The sequence below is a fragment of the Mixophyes fleayi genome, chromosome 5 (genome assembly GCF_038048845.1).
Source record: "Mixophyes fleayi isolate aMixFle1 chromosome 5, aMixFle1.hap1, whole genome shotgun sequence".
In the NCBI taxonomy this organism is placed as follows: domain Eukaryota; kingdom Metazoa; phylum Chordata; class Amphibia; order Anura; family Limnodynastidae; genus Mixophyes; species Mixophyes fleayi.
This window is the reverse complement of record NC_134406.1, coordinates 239160967-239179396: the sequence shown is the minus strand read 5'-3', so window position 1 is coordinate 239179396 and position 18430 is coordinate 239160967. Positions and strand designations below refer to the sequence as shown.

Here is an 18430-nt window from a genome sequence, read left to right as displayed (position 1 = left end):
GCTCATTGGAGATAATATACTGTAGTAGAGAGCTATCCAAATAATGACCTGTGATACAAGTCTTATTTATAACATTCTGTAACTATTCTAATAGAAATCCTAGACAGTACTTGTGTATCATTTTCTAGTACATTTATCTTAATTGACATTTCTGTTACCACAAATAGATTTGTATACCCACCTGCAGTAAAACTAGCACCAATAACATAGACAGATAGACCAATAGACAGATCTTTATGAAAAGCTAAGCAACATGATATATCGTCTTTTACAATGCAGCCATGCTTATGCCTGATTAACACACGCAAGACTAGAGACAACTGACTTACTGATAAAGTCTGTTAGATGTGATTTTGCTGCCATGTCATCTAATGTTAGTCGCTTGCTGGATAAGAGCATTATTTCTTGTGTCTGTTGTCTTGGCTGGTTATGCCAACATGAAGTTCTGTGCTGCTGCAGATTACTGCACTCGGCCTAATGCAATTGTGAAGAGATTCCCCCTGAAGGGTCACCCATGTTACCCATTGTCTGCAGACAGGATATATTGAATTATGATATATGTACAGTAAGATCTGACTAGAATTCCATAACGCACACAGCAATATACAGTGTATTGTAAAGACATTTTTCTATAGCAGATAACACACACCTGATTAATTCATGGTGGCTTAAACAAAATAATGATTAAAATTATTTATTTGGGTTCTAAAGAAAAACTATTTTTATTTTTATTAAACAACCTATCTGACTAGTGTAGAGCTTCATTGACATAGTCAGCAGGAAGCATTCATCTTTTCCCCCGGTTGCACTGCATTTAAATCATATATGTAAAATATAGATAGAGCTAGAAATAGGAAATGTCCAGTAATAAGGGCACCTGTCCGCAGCATCTATTTTAAGTGGGCAGCAAATTGTGGGACATTAACAAATACTACTTTATCAGATGCTATAGTGTCAAGTGGTGATTTGAACTCTGTTAGAATTGGAGAGAACTCTCCAATTGTAAAGCGCTACAGAATTTGCTGGCGCTATATAAATAGATGATGATGATGATAATGATGATAGATGAAATAAGAAAGATTAATGTGTCAGTATATGTCTTCTACATTCTACACTATGCTGATATGTTTTTAATGCCAGTATAAGATGGGAAGGACCCCATGTCATTGCTGACAGTACCTAGCTAACTCACTCTTAGCCCCAGTCCTAATTTGCATATTGGGAATGTTAGCCAATGATATGTGGGATAATACACACGTCTACCTAATGAACACTGAAGTGATAAATTAATAACCCATCAATTACAAGGAATGATATCAGAACTCACTGTTTATATATTATATTATTTACAGGATTAAATAAATATATATAAATATAGTGGTCTAAGTGGGCTGGTATATGGTGGTATCGCCACTTCTCCCACTGCTTTAATTGTAAAACTATTTCAAATGCCATTCACTTACATTCCCATTACATTTTCATACCGCCACTAAAATGTCAGGGTAGTCCAGACAAGATTCTTATTGTGTTTTGCATTATTTGGTTAGAGTAATTGTTAGTAACACCCCAGGTCCTATAACAAAAGTAGTCTATATATGTTTTCTGGGGGAAAATCCTTGGTTGGCCTTTAGGGTGGCATTTAGATGGCACGACAGCATATGGAAATGGTAATACTCGTATTATCCTTATAGTATACCTATAGTATTCACAGGGCCTAATTTAGAGTTACAAATAAACATGGTCGGACTGGCCCGCCGGGGAGCCAGGGTATCCCTCGGTGGGCCCTGACGCCTGATGGCTCCCCTCTTAGTTGTTGGGGGGAGCGGGTCTTAAAAAGAAAAAATAATAATACTCACGTGATCGAGGCGCTGGCTTTCCTCCTCCCTCCTCTCTGCTCTGTTCACACTGAATGTAATTCAGTGAGGAGCGACGCAGAGAGGGGCAAGCAAGAAAGAAGAGAAGAAGAGAAGAAAGAAGCCAATAAGAAGGTAAGAAAAGGAACGAAGTCATGGGGAGGAAAGCAGGATGATGCATAGTGATGAAGGGGGGGGGGAGCAGGATGGCACATAGTGATGAAGGAAGGGGGGGCAGCATGGCACAGAGTGATGAAGGGGGGAAGCAGCATGGCAGAGAGTGATGAAGGGGGAGAAGCAACATGGCACAGAGTGATGAAAGGGGGGGGTGCAGCATGGCACTGAGTGGTGAAAGGGGGGGAGCAGCATGACACAGAGTGATGAACGTGGAAGGAAGCAGCATGGCACAGAGTGATGAAAGGGGGGAGCAGCATGACACAGTGATGAAAGGGGGGAGCAGCATGGCACAGAGTTATGAAAGGGGGGGAGCAGTATGGCACAGAGTGAAGGGGGGAGCAGGGTGGCACAGGGTGATGAAGGGGGGAGGAAAAGCAGCATGGCACAGGGTGATGAAGGGGGGAGGAAAAGCAGCATGGCACAGGGTGATGAAGGGGGGCCAGGAGAAAGGGGAGCAAAAGCAGCATGGCACACGGTGATGAAGGTGGGCAGGTGAAGTAGTTGAAGGAGGGAGAAAAAGGAGCATGGAGGGTGCAGTGTGATCATAAGGGGGCACAGCATGGTGATGAAGGGGCACAGTAATTTGTGTGATGGCACAGGGGGCTTGTGGAAATGTGTTGTATGTGTGGTATGGGGGTGGCTAATTAATATGTGCTGTTTTGTTTGAGAGGTGATAGTGGGGCAATTTAATTTTATAGTGGGGACTATTAATTTAAAATGGGGTGGTTTGGGGCTGTTAATTGAATGTGGGGCTGAATTTGAGGAGCATGAAGTCTATTTATTAAATGTGAATATGAATTATTTAGTGGTAGTGACGGTTGCGGGAAATAGGTATATTTATTAAATGTAAATACTATTAATTTATTGCTGGGGCTGTTTGGAGGGAGGGAAATAGGTTTATTTATTAAATGGGAATACTATTACTTTAATGTTGGGGTTGGTTGGAGGGATATAGATCTATTTATTAAATGGGAATACTATTATTTTAATGTTGGGCCTGGAGGAAGGCCTAAGTATTATTCGAGGGTCCTATTGATTTAACGCAGGGGCTGGTTGAAATTTTCTAAATGTACCCATTTTTTTTTCAAATAGGGCCCCCAACATTCCAGGATCCAGAAAAGCCGCAACTAAAGAAACCAGCAGCCACAGGTGGTGAAAGTGACATGAACAGGTAGGAAAGAGCAGGATAGTCTGTCAAATGTTCTCATTCTAGTGGGACAATGCCGATTTTTGGTGACTGTTCTGCCCAATCTAAGGGCAGGTCAAGACTGTGTATTCTTTATATACTATACTATGGTGCTAGCTGTCCTTTGTGGGCTTACCACACCCCGATTTGGTTACGCCTCTCTAGTGACTGGCCACACCCCCTCTAGTGGGCCTCTACCATTGTATTCCCCCTGTGGGCCCTTCATGCCCCAGTCCAACATTGCAAATAAATGCATGTACAGTTGTGTCTTGTGCAAAAATGGATGCATGCGCACAACTTGCACCTGTATTTAGAGTTGCACATATCTTGTACTTGTTGTCTTTTGCACTGGGAGAGAGATTAGCTATACGTTACAATACATACGTTTTGCAACTATGTAAATCGGCAGCAAATTTAAATTTACATTTTTTAATAGTCGCATCTTTGCCCCGGATGCACCTTTACGCTGGATTTAAGTTTGCACATATTTTAAGGTATCTTAGCATGCTGCAACTCAAAGTACACACATGGAAACATAGATGTACAGATCCATCATTGCTCCTACACAAGTTGGCCATCATTACATTCATCCCTAAGTCAGGCCCTTAGTATGCAGTTACACATACGCTCCTCTTCCCGATGTCTTACCATCTCTGTTCTTCAATGCATAGGGAAAGGTTTAGAGACATAAGAGAAATTATACAGCTTTGTAAATATAACTGAGAATGCACAACAAGATCAAGCAAGGGACTGCAGTGGTTCTAGAATAATATAGACAACTGGGGGCCTCAGGTAAAGCTGGCTGTACGTCTGTTTGTTTTATTAGCATTGAACATGCATTTACAAGCGTTATTTCGTAATTGTGACTGAAGTAGACCTATACGCAGACACCTGTTAGGAGCCGTATCTACTGCGGAGAGCGTGAGGACAGTGCAACAAAACGCACTGATGATGATAAATGATCAGTAGTATTGATTAGCCGCTTCTGTTTGGATGTCTGCAGTTTCACTTCTCCAGCTCATTGTACTTAATTCATTAGTGTGGCTGCTATATTATATTAAGTTACAGCCATCTATTTGCATGGCTCATTTTATAGTGCCATTTGGACCATGGAAAGAATTTAAAAAGGAAAATAACCAATGTTTGTATTTAATGGACTTTACTTATTTGAATTTAATGCGTATTTTGTAGTTGTGTTTGTATTTAATGATATATTACATAGAAAACTCAACTTTCACATTTATTAACACTGTCCGGACACTATTCTGTGTATTTGACACTTCATGTCATTATTATATTGTGTAGAAATATGGTAATGTGACTTGCTCATTCACTACAAGCCACATATCCTGACGTATAGAGCTAGACTTATTGTGAGATGCACCTGACTGGGCATCTGCATGTAGATCATACTTGTCAACTTTCTTTAGTTGGCCTCCAGGTCATCCTGGAGAGGGGGTGTGATGGGGAGGGGGGCGTGGCAAATTAAGTCATTTTGGCCCCACCCCCAGACAAAATTGATATTTTGTCGTGATTTACCGCGAATCGCGTCATTATGGCTACCGATTTACAGGATGCGGGAGACTTGTCTGCTCTCCCGGAGTCCTGGAGACCTACCTGGAATTCAGGAGTCTCCCAGACATTCCAGGAGAGTGGGCCAGTATGATGCAAATACTCTTTTTAATGTGTGTATGTTTTCCTTCTAACACTCAGGGTGCAAATGCATTCAACTCTACATAAGGCATTGATAGTTTACTAGTCCCTTATTACCCTAATATACTGCTTAAGTATTTAAGCAGTAGGTCAGATTGTGAATTCTTGTATAGTGCTGGAGTCAGCTTCAAAGCTTGACAATAATGTCTTCCATATTTAAAATGTAACAGGGTATGTCGTGAATTAAATTTTAAGTCACAACATGTTGAGTTGCTCTTGTTTTCTCACCAGTAATCACCAGTCCTGGGTACTACCCACAAGGCTCTTCTATTTGAGAAGCACAGTACATATTTTTGGCAAAATCATAGCAATTTAGGAAGTAAACTCTGTCTTGTTAGTATTGTTATTCTGCGTTGTAGACAAGCATTACATTGTGTGTTATTTCTCTTTAGAACTCCATGAAAGTGATGTTCAAATGTCTCTGGAAGAAATGTGGCAAAATTCTGAGCACTGCAGCTGGAATCAAGAAGCACATCAGGACTATTCACCTGGGGTAATTCACTTTGACAATCTTTTTAATAAGAAAATAAACATTTTGAATGATAGATTTCACATGACGAAAACTAAAGTTGAGTAAAATGATTTGGCTGAATCTGAAATATTTCAGATTTGGCATTGGTGAAACATTTCTTAGACAGCTCTGATTTGTGCAAAATTCTTACATTTTATTTTCGAAAATGTTGAATTATTCTTGTTCTCTCCCAAATAAGCACAGACCTTGAGGTCAACCAATATATGGTACAAACTCAAAATATGTTTTTTTGCCAAAAAACTTTGGGGTAGTATACTCATCTGTTACCTATCTGAAACAATCCACTCACACAAGAAAATCAGTCGATAACAAAGCAACATCCATCACCATATGACCATAGCCGTATAAAGGAACCATATAGCTAGCGTGATACACATTCTGTATGATATTAGAAACATCTCTTTGTGAGGCTCTTTGTAATCTTCTTAACACAGCTCTGAAAATCGCTGGTTAGACTCTAAACTGTACTAAAATGCTTTTCAGTGTAATACATTTATAGGTATTTAATAGATATATTGAGCTGTAATAGCTTGGTAGGTGTAATTTAGATGATACCAAGTCTGTCTTTCAGGTCACTCAGTCTTTCAAACTTTTCCCCTCAAATAAATACTGCAATATGTGGTTCTGATTAGTTTAATATATTGTATATCAATTGTGAATCATCTTTATGTTAGTAATCTTAAAAACACATTTTCATAGTCTAATAAGCCTAATAAATGCAACCATCGGTGGTCTATGACATTATAATATACCTAATAATAGATGCGACCAAAAATTGTATGTTCAGTGAAATATAAAAATTACTTTTTTCAGTCTAAGTAGGTGGTTCAAGTGAGTGTAATATACTTTATATCAATTGTGACAGTGAGATTTTTCTATTAGTCAAGTCTTAAAAACACATATTTTTTTTCTTTCTATTAAATACAGCAAAATGTGGTTTCTGCCAGTTGCAGCACATATTTGTCTAATTGCCAAGTCTTATAAATTCCTTTTTTTTCACTTTAATAAATGAGCACCTTTATCAGTCTCTTTACTAGGTGTCTCTAATTGTTTGAATTTACATTATACCTATTGTAAGAAACAATAAAATATAACTTATAAAACCTATCTAATAAAATTAAGTAATACAGTAAAAATAATACTAAAAAACACCCTACTTAGCTCTCATGCTCAATAGTCACACAAGAGATATACCAGGAATGCGCAGTGATTGGAGTGATCAAGTTAAACAAAAATGCACTGAAGGAAAGAATGTTATAACTAACAATTTATTAATGATTTGTGGAATTATAGATGTTATGGCCGAAATTATTGGATCGGTTATGAATCATCTGTAGCAAAAACCGAGACTATCCTTGGAAAACTATGGCACAGGAGAATCGGGTTGTACTGCAATATCAGAAACATGTCCTTCATATGTGCTACATCCTGAGTTTCCTGATCCATATTAGGAAGCAATCAAAAAATGTTACACACCATGAGGAAGCACAGGATGTTCCAGGGGAGATTCCAACTTTGCTTTTCACAAAAATATTCATATTCCATCTATGAAGTTTACAAATGATTATGTATACTAAAAATTATATATATTTGCTGATTGGAAAAAGTCTGTATAGTATACTGCCCTAAAATAGGTAGACAATTAGTTGCTCTTTCTTCATATTTTAAGCATTGTTGCTCCTCTAGAGCAGATTTTCCAGCCACTCGTTATCTCACCTGTGCTGGCATATACCGTCAGAAAACATTATTTGCATATATTGTTTAGCCACCTGGACAGCAGAATTTTCTTTAGAGATATAATTTTTAACGTTCACATTTCTCTCCCAAGAAGACCCGGTGAGTCGGATGACTGTGAGGGAGAAGAGGACTTTTACTATACAGAGATCAGACTGAACAATGACTCTGAAGGGCTGTATAGCCTCTCACCTGTATCTCCATCTTTTGCATCAGCTCCATCTACAATACTTTTTCAAAGTGCTGGAAATTATGAAACTGTTTTTACCAAGACAGAGACCAAACTGAATTCCCGTCTCTGCAGATCAGCCCCAAACACTTTCTACATGGTACAGTCTGATCATGCCTACCAGGTAAACCACAGGAATCATGTTATAAATGTTCACAAATAATGATATTAAATCCACAATTCAGTTTGGAATTCTGCTAAATCCTAAGTAGGTGTAATATTAAGGTTTGGTTGAATCTAGGATTAGGTGAACGGAATCTGATTTTGGATTTGCTGGGGATTTCTTAGTTTAGGACCCATAGTTATTATTTCCAAGGGTTAAATAACAGTTTAAAAGTCATCATTTAAGGCTCTTAAACATAATTATAATATTAGAATTAGGATTTAGTTACATATTCTACACAATATTTTGCAAAAGGAGTTGTCTGAATCTTAAAATATGAATTTGGTACTTCGTAAAGTCATAAATATAATAAAATATGTCTGACAGACTCAAAATTTGTTTGAAAATATAGGTTAAAAAATTCTGTTGCGGTGCAGAGTTTTGGCACTAGGCATGGTACTTCTGGATTTCCAACATTTAATACATTTAATATCCTGCCCAAAGTCCCACGTCAGAGGCATCAGTATGAAGAAGTCTGGGGACAAGGCAATGTCTGTTTGATCTTCTCAAATTTAGAGACACTATTAACCTTATGAAAGTTGGAATTCTGTGGCCTTTGGGACAGGAGGACAAAAGGACTACACCATTTGCTTATTACTCCTCAATGATTCCTAACCTCAGCATTGCTCTAACCTCCTTGTTCTCCAACTCTCTTTTCCCCTCTGGGCATCTATAGGGGCCTTGGTGAACCATGACCATTGAGGGCATAATAATATTATGCCCTACCAGTGCAGAAAGGATTTATATCTTGAAGTATTAAAGAACCCATTTGAAAACTTGTCAACCAAAGTGTCTAGACACTATTTTTGGTCAGGGATAAGGGATTGCTCAAAGGGGACCCATATCCTTCTATGGCAACCTGAGGGCCAAGTTCATAACCACCTCTAAGTGGGTGTACAAACTAAGCATCTGCTCTTTTCAGGTAATTAAGTACTTTATATGATATATTTGTTTTAACCTTTTAAGTATCATGGTTACAAATTTCATTGCATTAACTCCCAAACTATATTCGTCACCATAGAAAGGGCCCAGCCATTAAGACAAGAGATTGCTCTTGGTGTGCCTAATAACAACAGAACCTTATATCTGGGAGCAAGGACACAAAAGTGGTTGTTGCAGTTATACAACCATGTGCTCTTTTAGGTTCTCTTACATATTTTTCAAATTTTCGCAAGCCAACTGGCCGGCTAAGTCTAAGCAGCTGCACATGTTCAAGACATAAAGTAAAACATATTTTTTCCCTGAAAGTGTGTTTCTCCCACCATTCTCTAAAAAAATTGAAAATATCCTAAGGCTTCCTACCATACAAAATTTGAATTGGCAAAAAACTTGAAGCCTGAGGAACTTCACATTCTTAAAAATATGAGAGGAGCAGTTTTTCTCTGTTTGCACACACTTTCTCAACATTGCTTCAAGACCCCTTGCATAAGTTGGAACATGAAATTTGTGCCTTGGACCAGCAAGCCAAATTGTGAAAATAGTTATAACACCTTGTTGACCACATCACTGTTACACTGCCTGTCAGTGTAAAAATTGTAAAGAATAGATTAAAGTATATAAAAAAAAAAAGCGTGGGGTCCCCCCTCTATTCCTGCTTAACCCTAGTGCTGCCTGACTACTGCTGGTTCCGTGAAAATCGGGGAAAAATTTTGCGTGGGGTCCCCCCGATTTTCACTTAACCAGCACTAGGCAAACCAGCCAGGGTTGGAGACACTATAGCAGTGGGACACGCAGCAGGGGTCCCCCTGCCATAATGACTAACCAACCCTAGACTGTTCAGCGCTGGGCTGGATTCCCTAGGGAGTGGGGTCCCCCGAAAAAAAATTAGCGGGACCCCCTTCCCCCCTAGAGACACCCAGTCCAGTGCTGATAGCACTAGGGCTCTTCCTACCCCCGTGGGCTGCGGGTAGTAGGGTAATAACGGCGATAAATACTGAAAAAAACAAACTGACGCCATTTTGTTTTGTGGAACTACAAGTCCCAGCCAGCCCAAAATAGTGTGGGCATGCTGCTGCTGGTATAACTACAAGCACCAGCATACCCACGGCAGCCAGGGCATGTTGGCACTTGGAGAACCATGTTGGCCGGAGCTCCGGCAGCTGTATGACAGGCCAGTGTAACAGAGATGTGTTGACAACACACTGCTACAACACAGGAGAGTTTGCCAAACACTGCAGTGTTTGAACTCGCTGCAAATCGCTGGAGATGACCAGCGATTTTGAAGTTCAGGGTAAAAATCGCACCTTGATACATTTGATGAATTTTTAACTAAAATCGCGATTTGCCGCGATTTTAACACGCTGGCAAAATCGTACCTTGATACATTTACCCCCAAGTCTACCAATATGTTTTTTCAAGAAGGATCCCAACAATCTGGAGAGGAAGAAGGAGGGCCAGAGGCTGTTTTTTTGCGCTTGTTACCTGAAGTTCAGGACATAATACAGAAAATGTAGCCACCATACACCAAGCCAGAAAAAATAGGCTATTATACTTTACAAGGACTTTAAGTATTTCTCCCCAAATGGTATGAGCTAAGGCTAAAGACCACCATCGCCTCCCCTATTTATCTGTGTATGTCCCTTCAGAAAAAATAGAATTGAGCAACACAAAGAAAGAGTATCAGGGCTCTTCCATAGCATGTAATGATTTACCATTTATCCTAGCACCTTCAAAAGCTTTAGCTATGTCATCCGCTTGTGCCACCCTGAGTTCAGGGAGAGGTGCAAGCAGACAAGTTAACACGTCTTAATTTATTTCAGACAGTTCAACATTCTCATTAACAGGTTGTGTCTAACCACCATCCCTTCACTAAGTCCTCTCACAAGGCACAGTCCATGCAATCTTTCTCCTGATTTTAGAAGGAGAAAAAAAGATCAGGAGAAAAGTGGAATGTCTCTCCAGAGGTCTACAAACATCAGTTGGAAAAACTAGGACCTTTTTGACACAAAAGATAGAAAAGTCCAGCCAGTTTCTACTTATTAACATGGAACTAACAAATATGTGCATACCCCCACCTTTAAGGTATTGGTATTCCCTAGTATAGTGAAAGGAACCCATGCAGTAAGGTAGGACCAGACATCCCATGTATGCACCCAATAGGAAAAGGGCTTTTCTGGGAGACCTCATTGGTCAATAGCGGTAAAACCAATACTACTCCGGAGTCCACCAACCCTCTGAATACTTTCCTCTGGATCTAAACCACTAGCTGTAATAACAGAGGTCCTGGGTCAATAGAAACTGTAGTGAAGACCTTCACAAAAGAGCAATTCAACAGTGTGTAGCTGACTTCTGAGAGTCCCTTTCATTCATATACCCAACATATGGCGGTGTCTTTTTGTCCCCAACTGATTGGGAAATGAGGCAGGACTTGCGCAAAGAATGTCCCTTGAATCCTAGTCAGGAATCGTATCAGTCAGGTAAGCTGGGGTGACCAGTAAAGGTCCTGGCTCCAGTAGATTCGTCTAGGCTTAAGTCACCAGCTGACTGACCTCTTATATCCTCTTTGTTCATAGATTTCCAGACAAAGCATTGACAAAGTCAACTTACCTTATCTAGCTGGGGATACAAACATTGACTGGTGTGGCTCCTCATCCACAGCCATAGCGTTGTCCAGACAACATACAGCAGATGTCATAGAGGAAAACTGGTATAGTCAGATCTATTGAGTCAGGCATACCGGAAGTCTGTTGACAGAGTGTGGCAGAACTAGTTTCCTCAATATGGGCTGACAAACTCCATATTGGCACTATGGTCTCCTCCAGATCAGAACTTGATTTGATCCCACTTCTTACACCAAATTGTGCAAGGCATAGGTGAAGTCAGTATTATGGAGGAAGATGTGTTCCAAATGTGTCTCTATTAGTTCCTGTACAGGAACATGGAACACAGCATCACAGCTAACAGCAGTTAAGATGGTCAGTATGTTAGCAGCACTTAACCTGAGTCAGTATAATACAGATCTTTACAAGCAGCACTCTTTCCTATCAGCAGTAAACACCACTAATGAGGCAGCTGGACCTTACAAATAGCATAGGTTTTCCCAGTGTGTCAGGGTTTGGATCTTATTGCCTCCTACTTGAAGAGGTAAAATTCTTCCTCAACTCTGGCAGACCTTCACCAATTACTCTCTCATTCAAAGTCACTGATGTCTCTCACACTAACCATATTGGGGAAAAATATCAAGCAACTGGGCCTACCCAGAACTTTTATACATGATCCAAAGATCATAGGATATTAGTTGCGTAATTAACTTAGGACCCACTCTGTGTGGAAGCACCTGCATACATTATATTCTATAATTCCTCAAGCCTTTCATTCATTTTAATAAGTACCTTTAATTGTTACCAAACAGGTTTAGGCCAAATGCAGTAGCATACACTGACTTGTAGATAATCCAATCTGATGGTGGCTTATATATGAATACTTTAGTGTTCTTCTTTCCTTTTTTTGACAGACAGGGTGCCATTATTAACAGGTAGTGGAAATAGAAGTTGTTTCTCCAATAATGCAATATGGTAACTCATATTTATATGTAAAATTCTCCATAGATCCATTCATAATTTCAGACTTATGTGTCATCTATTGTCAATTTATTGCATTGCAGTCATAGTATAATAGTCTCACAATATTATGTTGCTGTATCTTATCCCCAAACAAAGGAGGAAAAATGTATGTATTCTCAGATTGATCACATTATGAAAACATGTATGTATAATGTATTGAGCTACTGGTTTTATTAGTAACTTTTAACTTATATATATATACTTCCTTATCATTACCTTTTAATATGAATCATATTAATAGTGAACATGTCCTGGTAAGTAAATGGCCTGGTTTACTGTTTTATGCATGATTCCCTAATTCACCTGTTATTGCTATAATATTTAGACTGTGCCTATTAATATAGTTGTTCATAATGCATGAGTGGTGTGAATGTTTGTATAAACAAGTAGAATATACACCGATCAGCCATAACATTATAACCACATGCCTAATATTGTGTAGTTACCCCTTGTGCCGCCAAAACAGCTCTAGCCTGTCAAGGCATGGACTCCACAAGACCCCTGATGGTGTCCTGTGGTATCTGGCACCAAGAAGTTAGCAGCAAATCCTTCAAGTCCTGTAAGTTGCAAGGTGGGGCCTCCATGGCTCTGACATGTTTTTCAAACACATCCCACAGAAGCTCGATCGGATTGAGATCTGGGGAATTAAGGAATTTGGAGACCAACACCTTGAACTGTTTGTCATGTTCCACAAACCATTCCTGAACAATTTTTGAAGTGCGGCAGGGTGCATTATCCTGCTGAAAAAGGCCACTGCCATCAGAGACTATGGTTGCCATGAATGGCTGTACCAGACCACCTTCTTCCCATAGTGCATCCTGTTACCATCTCTACCCAGCTAAATGAAGCACACGCACCCAGCAGTCCACATGATGTAAAATAAAATGTGATTCATCAGCCCAGGCCACCTTTTTCCATTGCAGCATGGTCAACATCTGGGTGCCGACGTGCCCATTGTATGCGCTTTCAGCGGTGGACAGGGGTCAGCATGGGCACTCTGAACGGACTGCGGCTACTCAGCTCCATACGCAGCAAGATACGATGCACTGTGTGTTCTGACACCTTTCTATCATTGCTATTAACTTTTTCAGCAATTTGTGCTACAGTAGCTCTTCTGTGGGATTGGACCAAACGGGCTAGCCGGTTCCTTGGGCCACATTTGGTAGGTACTAACCACTGCATACCTGTCGTTTTGGAGATGCTCTGTTCCCGTCATCTAGCCATCACAATTTGGCCCTTGTTAAAGTCACCCAGATTTTAATTTCTACCCGTTTTTCCTGCTTCCAAATATTATCTTCAAGAACTGACTGTTCACTTGCTGCTATGACAGGTGCCATTGTAGCAAGATAAATGATGTTATTTACTTTACTTGCCAGTGGTTTTAATGTTGTAGCTGATTGGTGTATATTCATCTTTGGTGACTAGTGGTTATTGGTTTATATTAGATTCTTAGTGAAGCCAGAGAGTGACAAATATAGCAATATATTTGAGAGTTTATGGAGTATATGCACGTCACTCCATCTTAGTTACTGCAGCCAGAGTTTACTCCATAAACAGCACACCCAGGAGTGCTACTAGTATACTCACCACGCCGGCACTCACTCTTTCCCCAGCTCCATGTCACAGAGAGCCAAAAACCATTAACTCTGTCAGCTTTCCTTTCTCTCAGTAAAAATAAGTACAAAATTAAACAACAAGTATAGCAAACAAACAAAAACAAATAATAAAACGGCAATAAAAATACTAAATATTTTGTTTATTTGTCAATATATAGGCTATCAGCTTTGTCTTTTTACATGGTCGCAGAATTCCTTGGTGACCACTAATATCCGTAAATTTCACAGGCGGGGATGCATATATAATGAGCCAAAAGTCCTACATCATTATATCATCATTATATTACACTATGTCAGTGTGTATAGGTGCTTCACTTAAAATGAACGGTTTCCTACCATTAGGAGTTTTAGTTAAACTTGTTCATCTTGATTAACTGTTGCTATTTTGAGTCTAGTCGGTTAGAGGGTTTCACTTGCAAGAACAGCTTAATATTGGCCGATATGGAGACAGAGTTTTATTGAATGTAGCCATAATAAAACATTATGTATTACACTAACAGCTGTTGTCCAACTTGAAATCATGCTGGTCCTTAAGGACCTGATTGGACAACTCTAAATAAAAGTCTTCAAGCATCATTGTTAGAATATTGCATACCTGTAGTTTTAGATCTTACAAAAGTTGGGAGTCTTAAAGTTTCAATTGGGGCTCTCATATAACCCCCCCTGCAAAAAAGGGGACATAGTTACCTCCCCTTTAATATAAATACATTTACAAAAAAAAATAGAGAGCTGAGTAAAAGTACTCAGTGCTAGGCGGCAAGTGCATAGGTGAATAGAAATGTATAAAAGAAGAGAATGTATGCACATGATGCAAACTTAGCTTGAGCACAACACTATACTAAGGGTATATAAGGTCTTGAGAGGGTTCAGAGACAGACAAGTATCATTAATAAAGAGAATGGAAGGGATCATTTATAGAGATACACAATTGAGGTTTGTTTACTTTGGAAAAAACATTCTTTAGAGGTTAATTAATATGTATAAGGTCAGGGTAAGTATTTGTCTAACAAAGGTTTCATAACCAGGACTGTGCGGATGGCAAGGAGACATCAAATGTGAATGTCACCATCAGCTTAGGAAAGTGTTCCTCAATGTACAAATACTAATAGGACTGTGGAATTCCTTACCACAGGAGGTGCTGCTGGCAGGTTCTCGAGCAGAATTTCAAAATATATTTGGAAATGTGGCATCAGTCACTATAATTAGTAGAGGACATAATGGGCGTTAGTGATCCAGGGTATTAAACCAACAGCCATTTTTGGGGTCAGGGAGGAATTTTATCCCCCTGTGAAGTTAATTGGTAATTACCTCACTGGGTGTTTTGGTTCGCCATCCTCTAAATCAAACCAAATTAAAATTTATAAAAGGTTGAACTTGATTGAATTGTGCCTTTTTTTCAACCTTTTGTAAATACTGATTTATTTTTAGCTTTCCCTTTATATTCAGTAAAACATAATCTGTACAAAGAATCTTATGTATCTGCAATTTTGCATTCATTATCAATGCCACATAGTGGCCATATTGACTTTGCAGAATGTTTGTATGACATTATGACACCAAAAAGAGTTACAGAACCTTCAGATGATCCATGGCATATTTTATCTATTTTACTGATTCATATTTTTTTAAATCAATTATTTTATGTTGATCTTGTGGTTGATCCTATCTACATTTGAGCCGAAGTCACAGTCAAATTGCTTTTGAAGGCATCAATTTGATAATGTTTATATTTATTAGCCCTGGGATGTCCACTGTCCATAATTCATTTTTAATCCCCAGTCTTGGAAGACAGGCTTAACCACTTTGCACTGAATTCGGGACAGGAAAGTTCATCATCAAAAGGAAAGGGCCCATCTCTCCATCACAAGAAAAGGACTTCAATGTCCAAGGAGGACCCAGTGTCCTCTCCTCATTTTGACTTGAAGTCGAAGATCACTCTGAGACTGGAATCCCATGGAGAAGCTCACCTGCACAATTTGAAGGTCAGGAGTTGTGAGATAATTAGTAAGGGTAGGAAGTTAGATTATCTTATAATATTTCATAGATGTTACTTCTTGGTACGATGTGTGGTCTTGGTCAATTTTTCAGAATTGGTCTGTACTTGGTTTTATTTGGTGGGTCTAGAATGGCACAGGACTTCAACATACTTAAATGAAGATAATTCTGCTTTTCCTCCATACTGTGTTACTGAATCTGTGTGACAATAATTGGAATCAAATCTACTGACTGGAGGTAAGTTCTAGACATTGATGGTCTTCTGATGGTATTACAGTATTCATCTGGTGTTCAAAAACTTTGGTCATGAAAACTTTTTATACAATAACCTTGAGTAAGATTTTTTTCATACAGCTTCTAGAAGAGGGCCAGTAACTTTACAATAATATATAGAGATCTCTTCTTCATTGCTGTCACAAAACCAATGGACTGATATTTTCATCCTTTCGTCGCTCAGTGTCCTTCAAGGAAATCAAAACAATCATATTGTTTGGTTATCATCAGTAATTCTTTCCATAGCTGACATGGCAACCTCATCTTTACAGCTCTTTGGATATAACATTAGCATAACTGCTATATTAAAGTCTTTTTCAAGGCCTATACACAATATTACATAATGTGCCCTATATCACTACTACCATTTTCTCACAAACATCATGTCATACTTGCCTAAGTTTGTGATTGTGCAAGTGACACCTAGCGCGGCGTGTTGCAGAAAGGGGCGTGTCCTTCATGTCCTTCTACACCCAATGGGCATGACTAGCTCCCATGGGCCTATTGCCAACGAGGAGTGCCTCAAGCACCAGCAGGTGGCACATATAAATAAATCTGTGTATATATATATATATATATATATATATATATATATATATATATATATATATATATATTTAATGTTGTATAGGGAGCAGGGCTTACTTCCACCTATTCTTCCCCCCCAACCCTTCTCATCACCTTTCCCCGCATTCTCTGTCCCCCATTTTTCCCTCTCTCCCCATTCTCTTACTCCCTTTCTTTTCCCCGCTTCCCTTCACCCCTTCCTCTCCTCTTTGCCCCCACCCACCCTTTCTCTCTCAACCCCTTTCTCTCCTCCACCTCCCCTCTTACTATCTCTCAGCCCCTCCCTCTCTCTCTCTCTCTCTCTCTCTCTCTCTCTCTCTCTCTCACACAAGGAAGTAATGACTACATCTATTTTATGAATCTCACAGACATTTAGGGAGAATGCCAGGAGATCACCCACTATTTTGGGAAGTATGCATCATGTCAAATACATATTATTTTTGCAACAAATTCTTCCCTCTCACAAAGCTATTTTAGTAAAAAAAATGTAAAGCCCAATGACATTTATACACTTACACATTATCACAATAGCACAATATATTCACCAAACCCCATATCAAGTCTCTACCTATCTCTACCTGATTTCCAGCTTGTACCATACGATTGTCTCAACCACTACTCTTATTACAATGTAATATCAATAACTGAGTGCCATAATTTTTATTTTTTCGAACATGTGGATTTACCACTAGATTGTATTATTTGTATTAGTAAAATAACTGATTTGAGGGGTGAGATTGCAGCTTCTTCGGCTGAAATATTTTTTTTCAGGTTCTGGGGCCAAGACATGAATATGCTATTATTCTATCTGTGTTTGGCCATTCTATGGTAGAATGTTTAGGAAAAGGAATGGGATGGAATGCAATGGCTTAATTTTAGTCATTGACACTGATCAAAATACATTTAACATTTTAATTTAACATAACTACTAAAAGGTATGTGGATTTGAGGGCCCACCTGAGGAAAAGGTGGAACCTTGACCCCGGTGCAGAAATTGCAAACATTTTCTTTGTAATTAAAATATTATTAACGGTATATTAAGATAGATAATTTTCTTTTACCTAAAAATATACAAAAAAAGTTCTCTTTCTTATAGGCCACTCCTCCCGTTAACATTCCAACCACAAGAAGACTTAATGCCAACAACCGCAGTGTATCCCGGCTGCTGCCTCATACTACATTTAGTGGGACATCGGTGAGTGATATAAATATTAAAAATAAGAAAAAAAGCCACAAAATGTTTTTTTAACCTTAGATACAATACAACTGAAACATACATGGCTTTCGATTAATGTAGAGCAACATGGCTTACTGCCGGGCTGGACTTTATTAGTCAGTGGATGCTTGATGTCATGTTAAAGATGTTTGGGAAATTCTAGCAGGATTCTGGTAGAATATGAAACAACAGGATGGAATGCTGGCACAAAGCAGTACAGGAAGGGCCTGAACACCTGACAATATTACATTAATAGAGAAAGAGACAAGAAATTTATTCAAAAGATGGTGCACAAAGAACTCCCTTTTGTTTACTTTTTTAAACATTTTTTTATTACATGAAATGTCTAATAAAATTTGAAATGTAACCTTTAATTAATTATATTAAAATTAAAAATGATTTAAAAAAAAAACAGCGAAATATGAAAAGAAAAAACGTGCTTCTGAATCAACCAAAATAAGTGTTTTAAAATTAATGGATGCACTTCAATTGTCTCTTGTATTAGTTAAGGATTTAGTACTCAGGGTATTCAGGTGCAGTGATTCAGTAGCACATTTTTTTTTTAGATTTTGCAGGGTTTTTTATCATTTTTACTTTTAATATAATTAATTAAA

The 18430-nt window shown here is 38.8% G+C and overlaps 1 protein-coding gene across 1 annotated transcript in view; it reads left to right on the top strand.

The window, feature by feature from the left end:
• Positions 1 to 18430, top strand: part of ZNF704 (zinc finger protein 704) — a 95628-nt gene that overhangs the window by 67082 nt on the left and 10116 nt on the right. Inside the window, exons 5-6 of the mRNA XM_075214426.1 lie at positions 5322 to 5422; positions 7290 to 7584. Of these exons, the coding sequence (XP_075070527.1) occupies positions 5322 to 5422; positions 7290 to 7584 (396 nt within the window). The remainder of the gene's footprint in view (positions 1 to 5321; positions 5423 to 7289; positions 7585 to 18430) is intronic.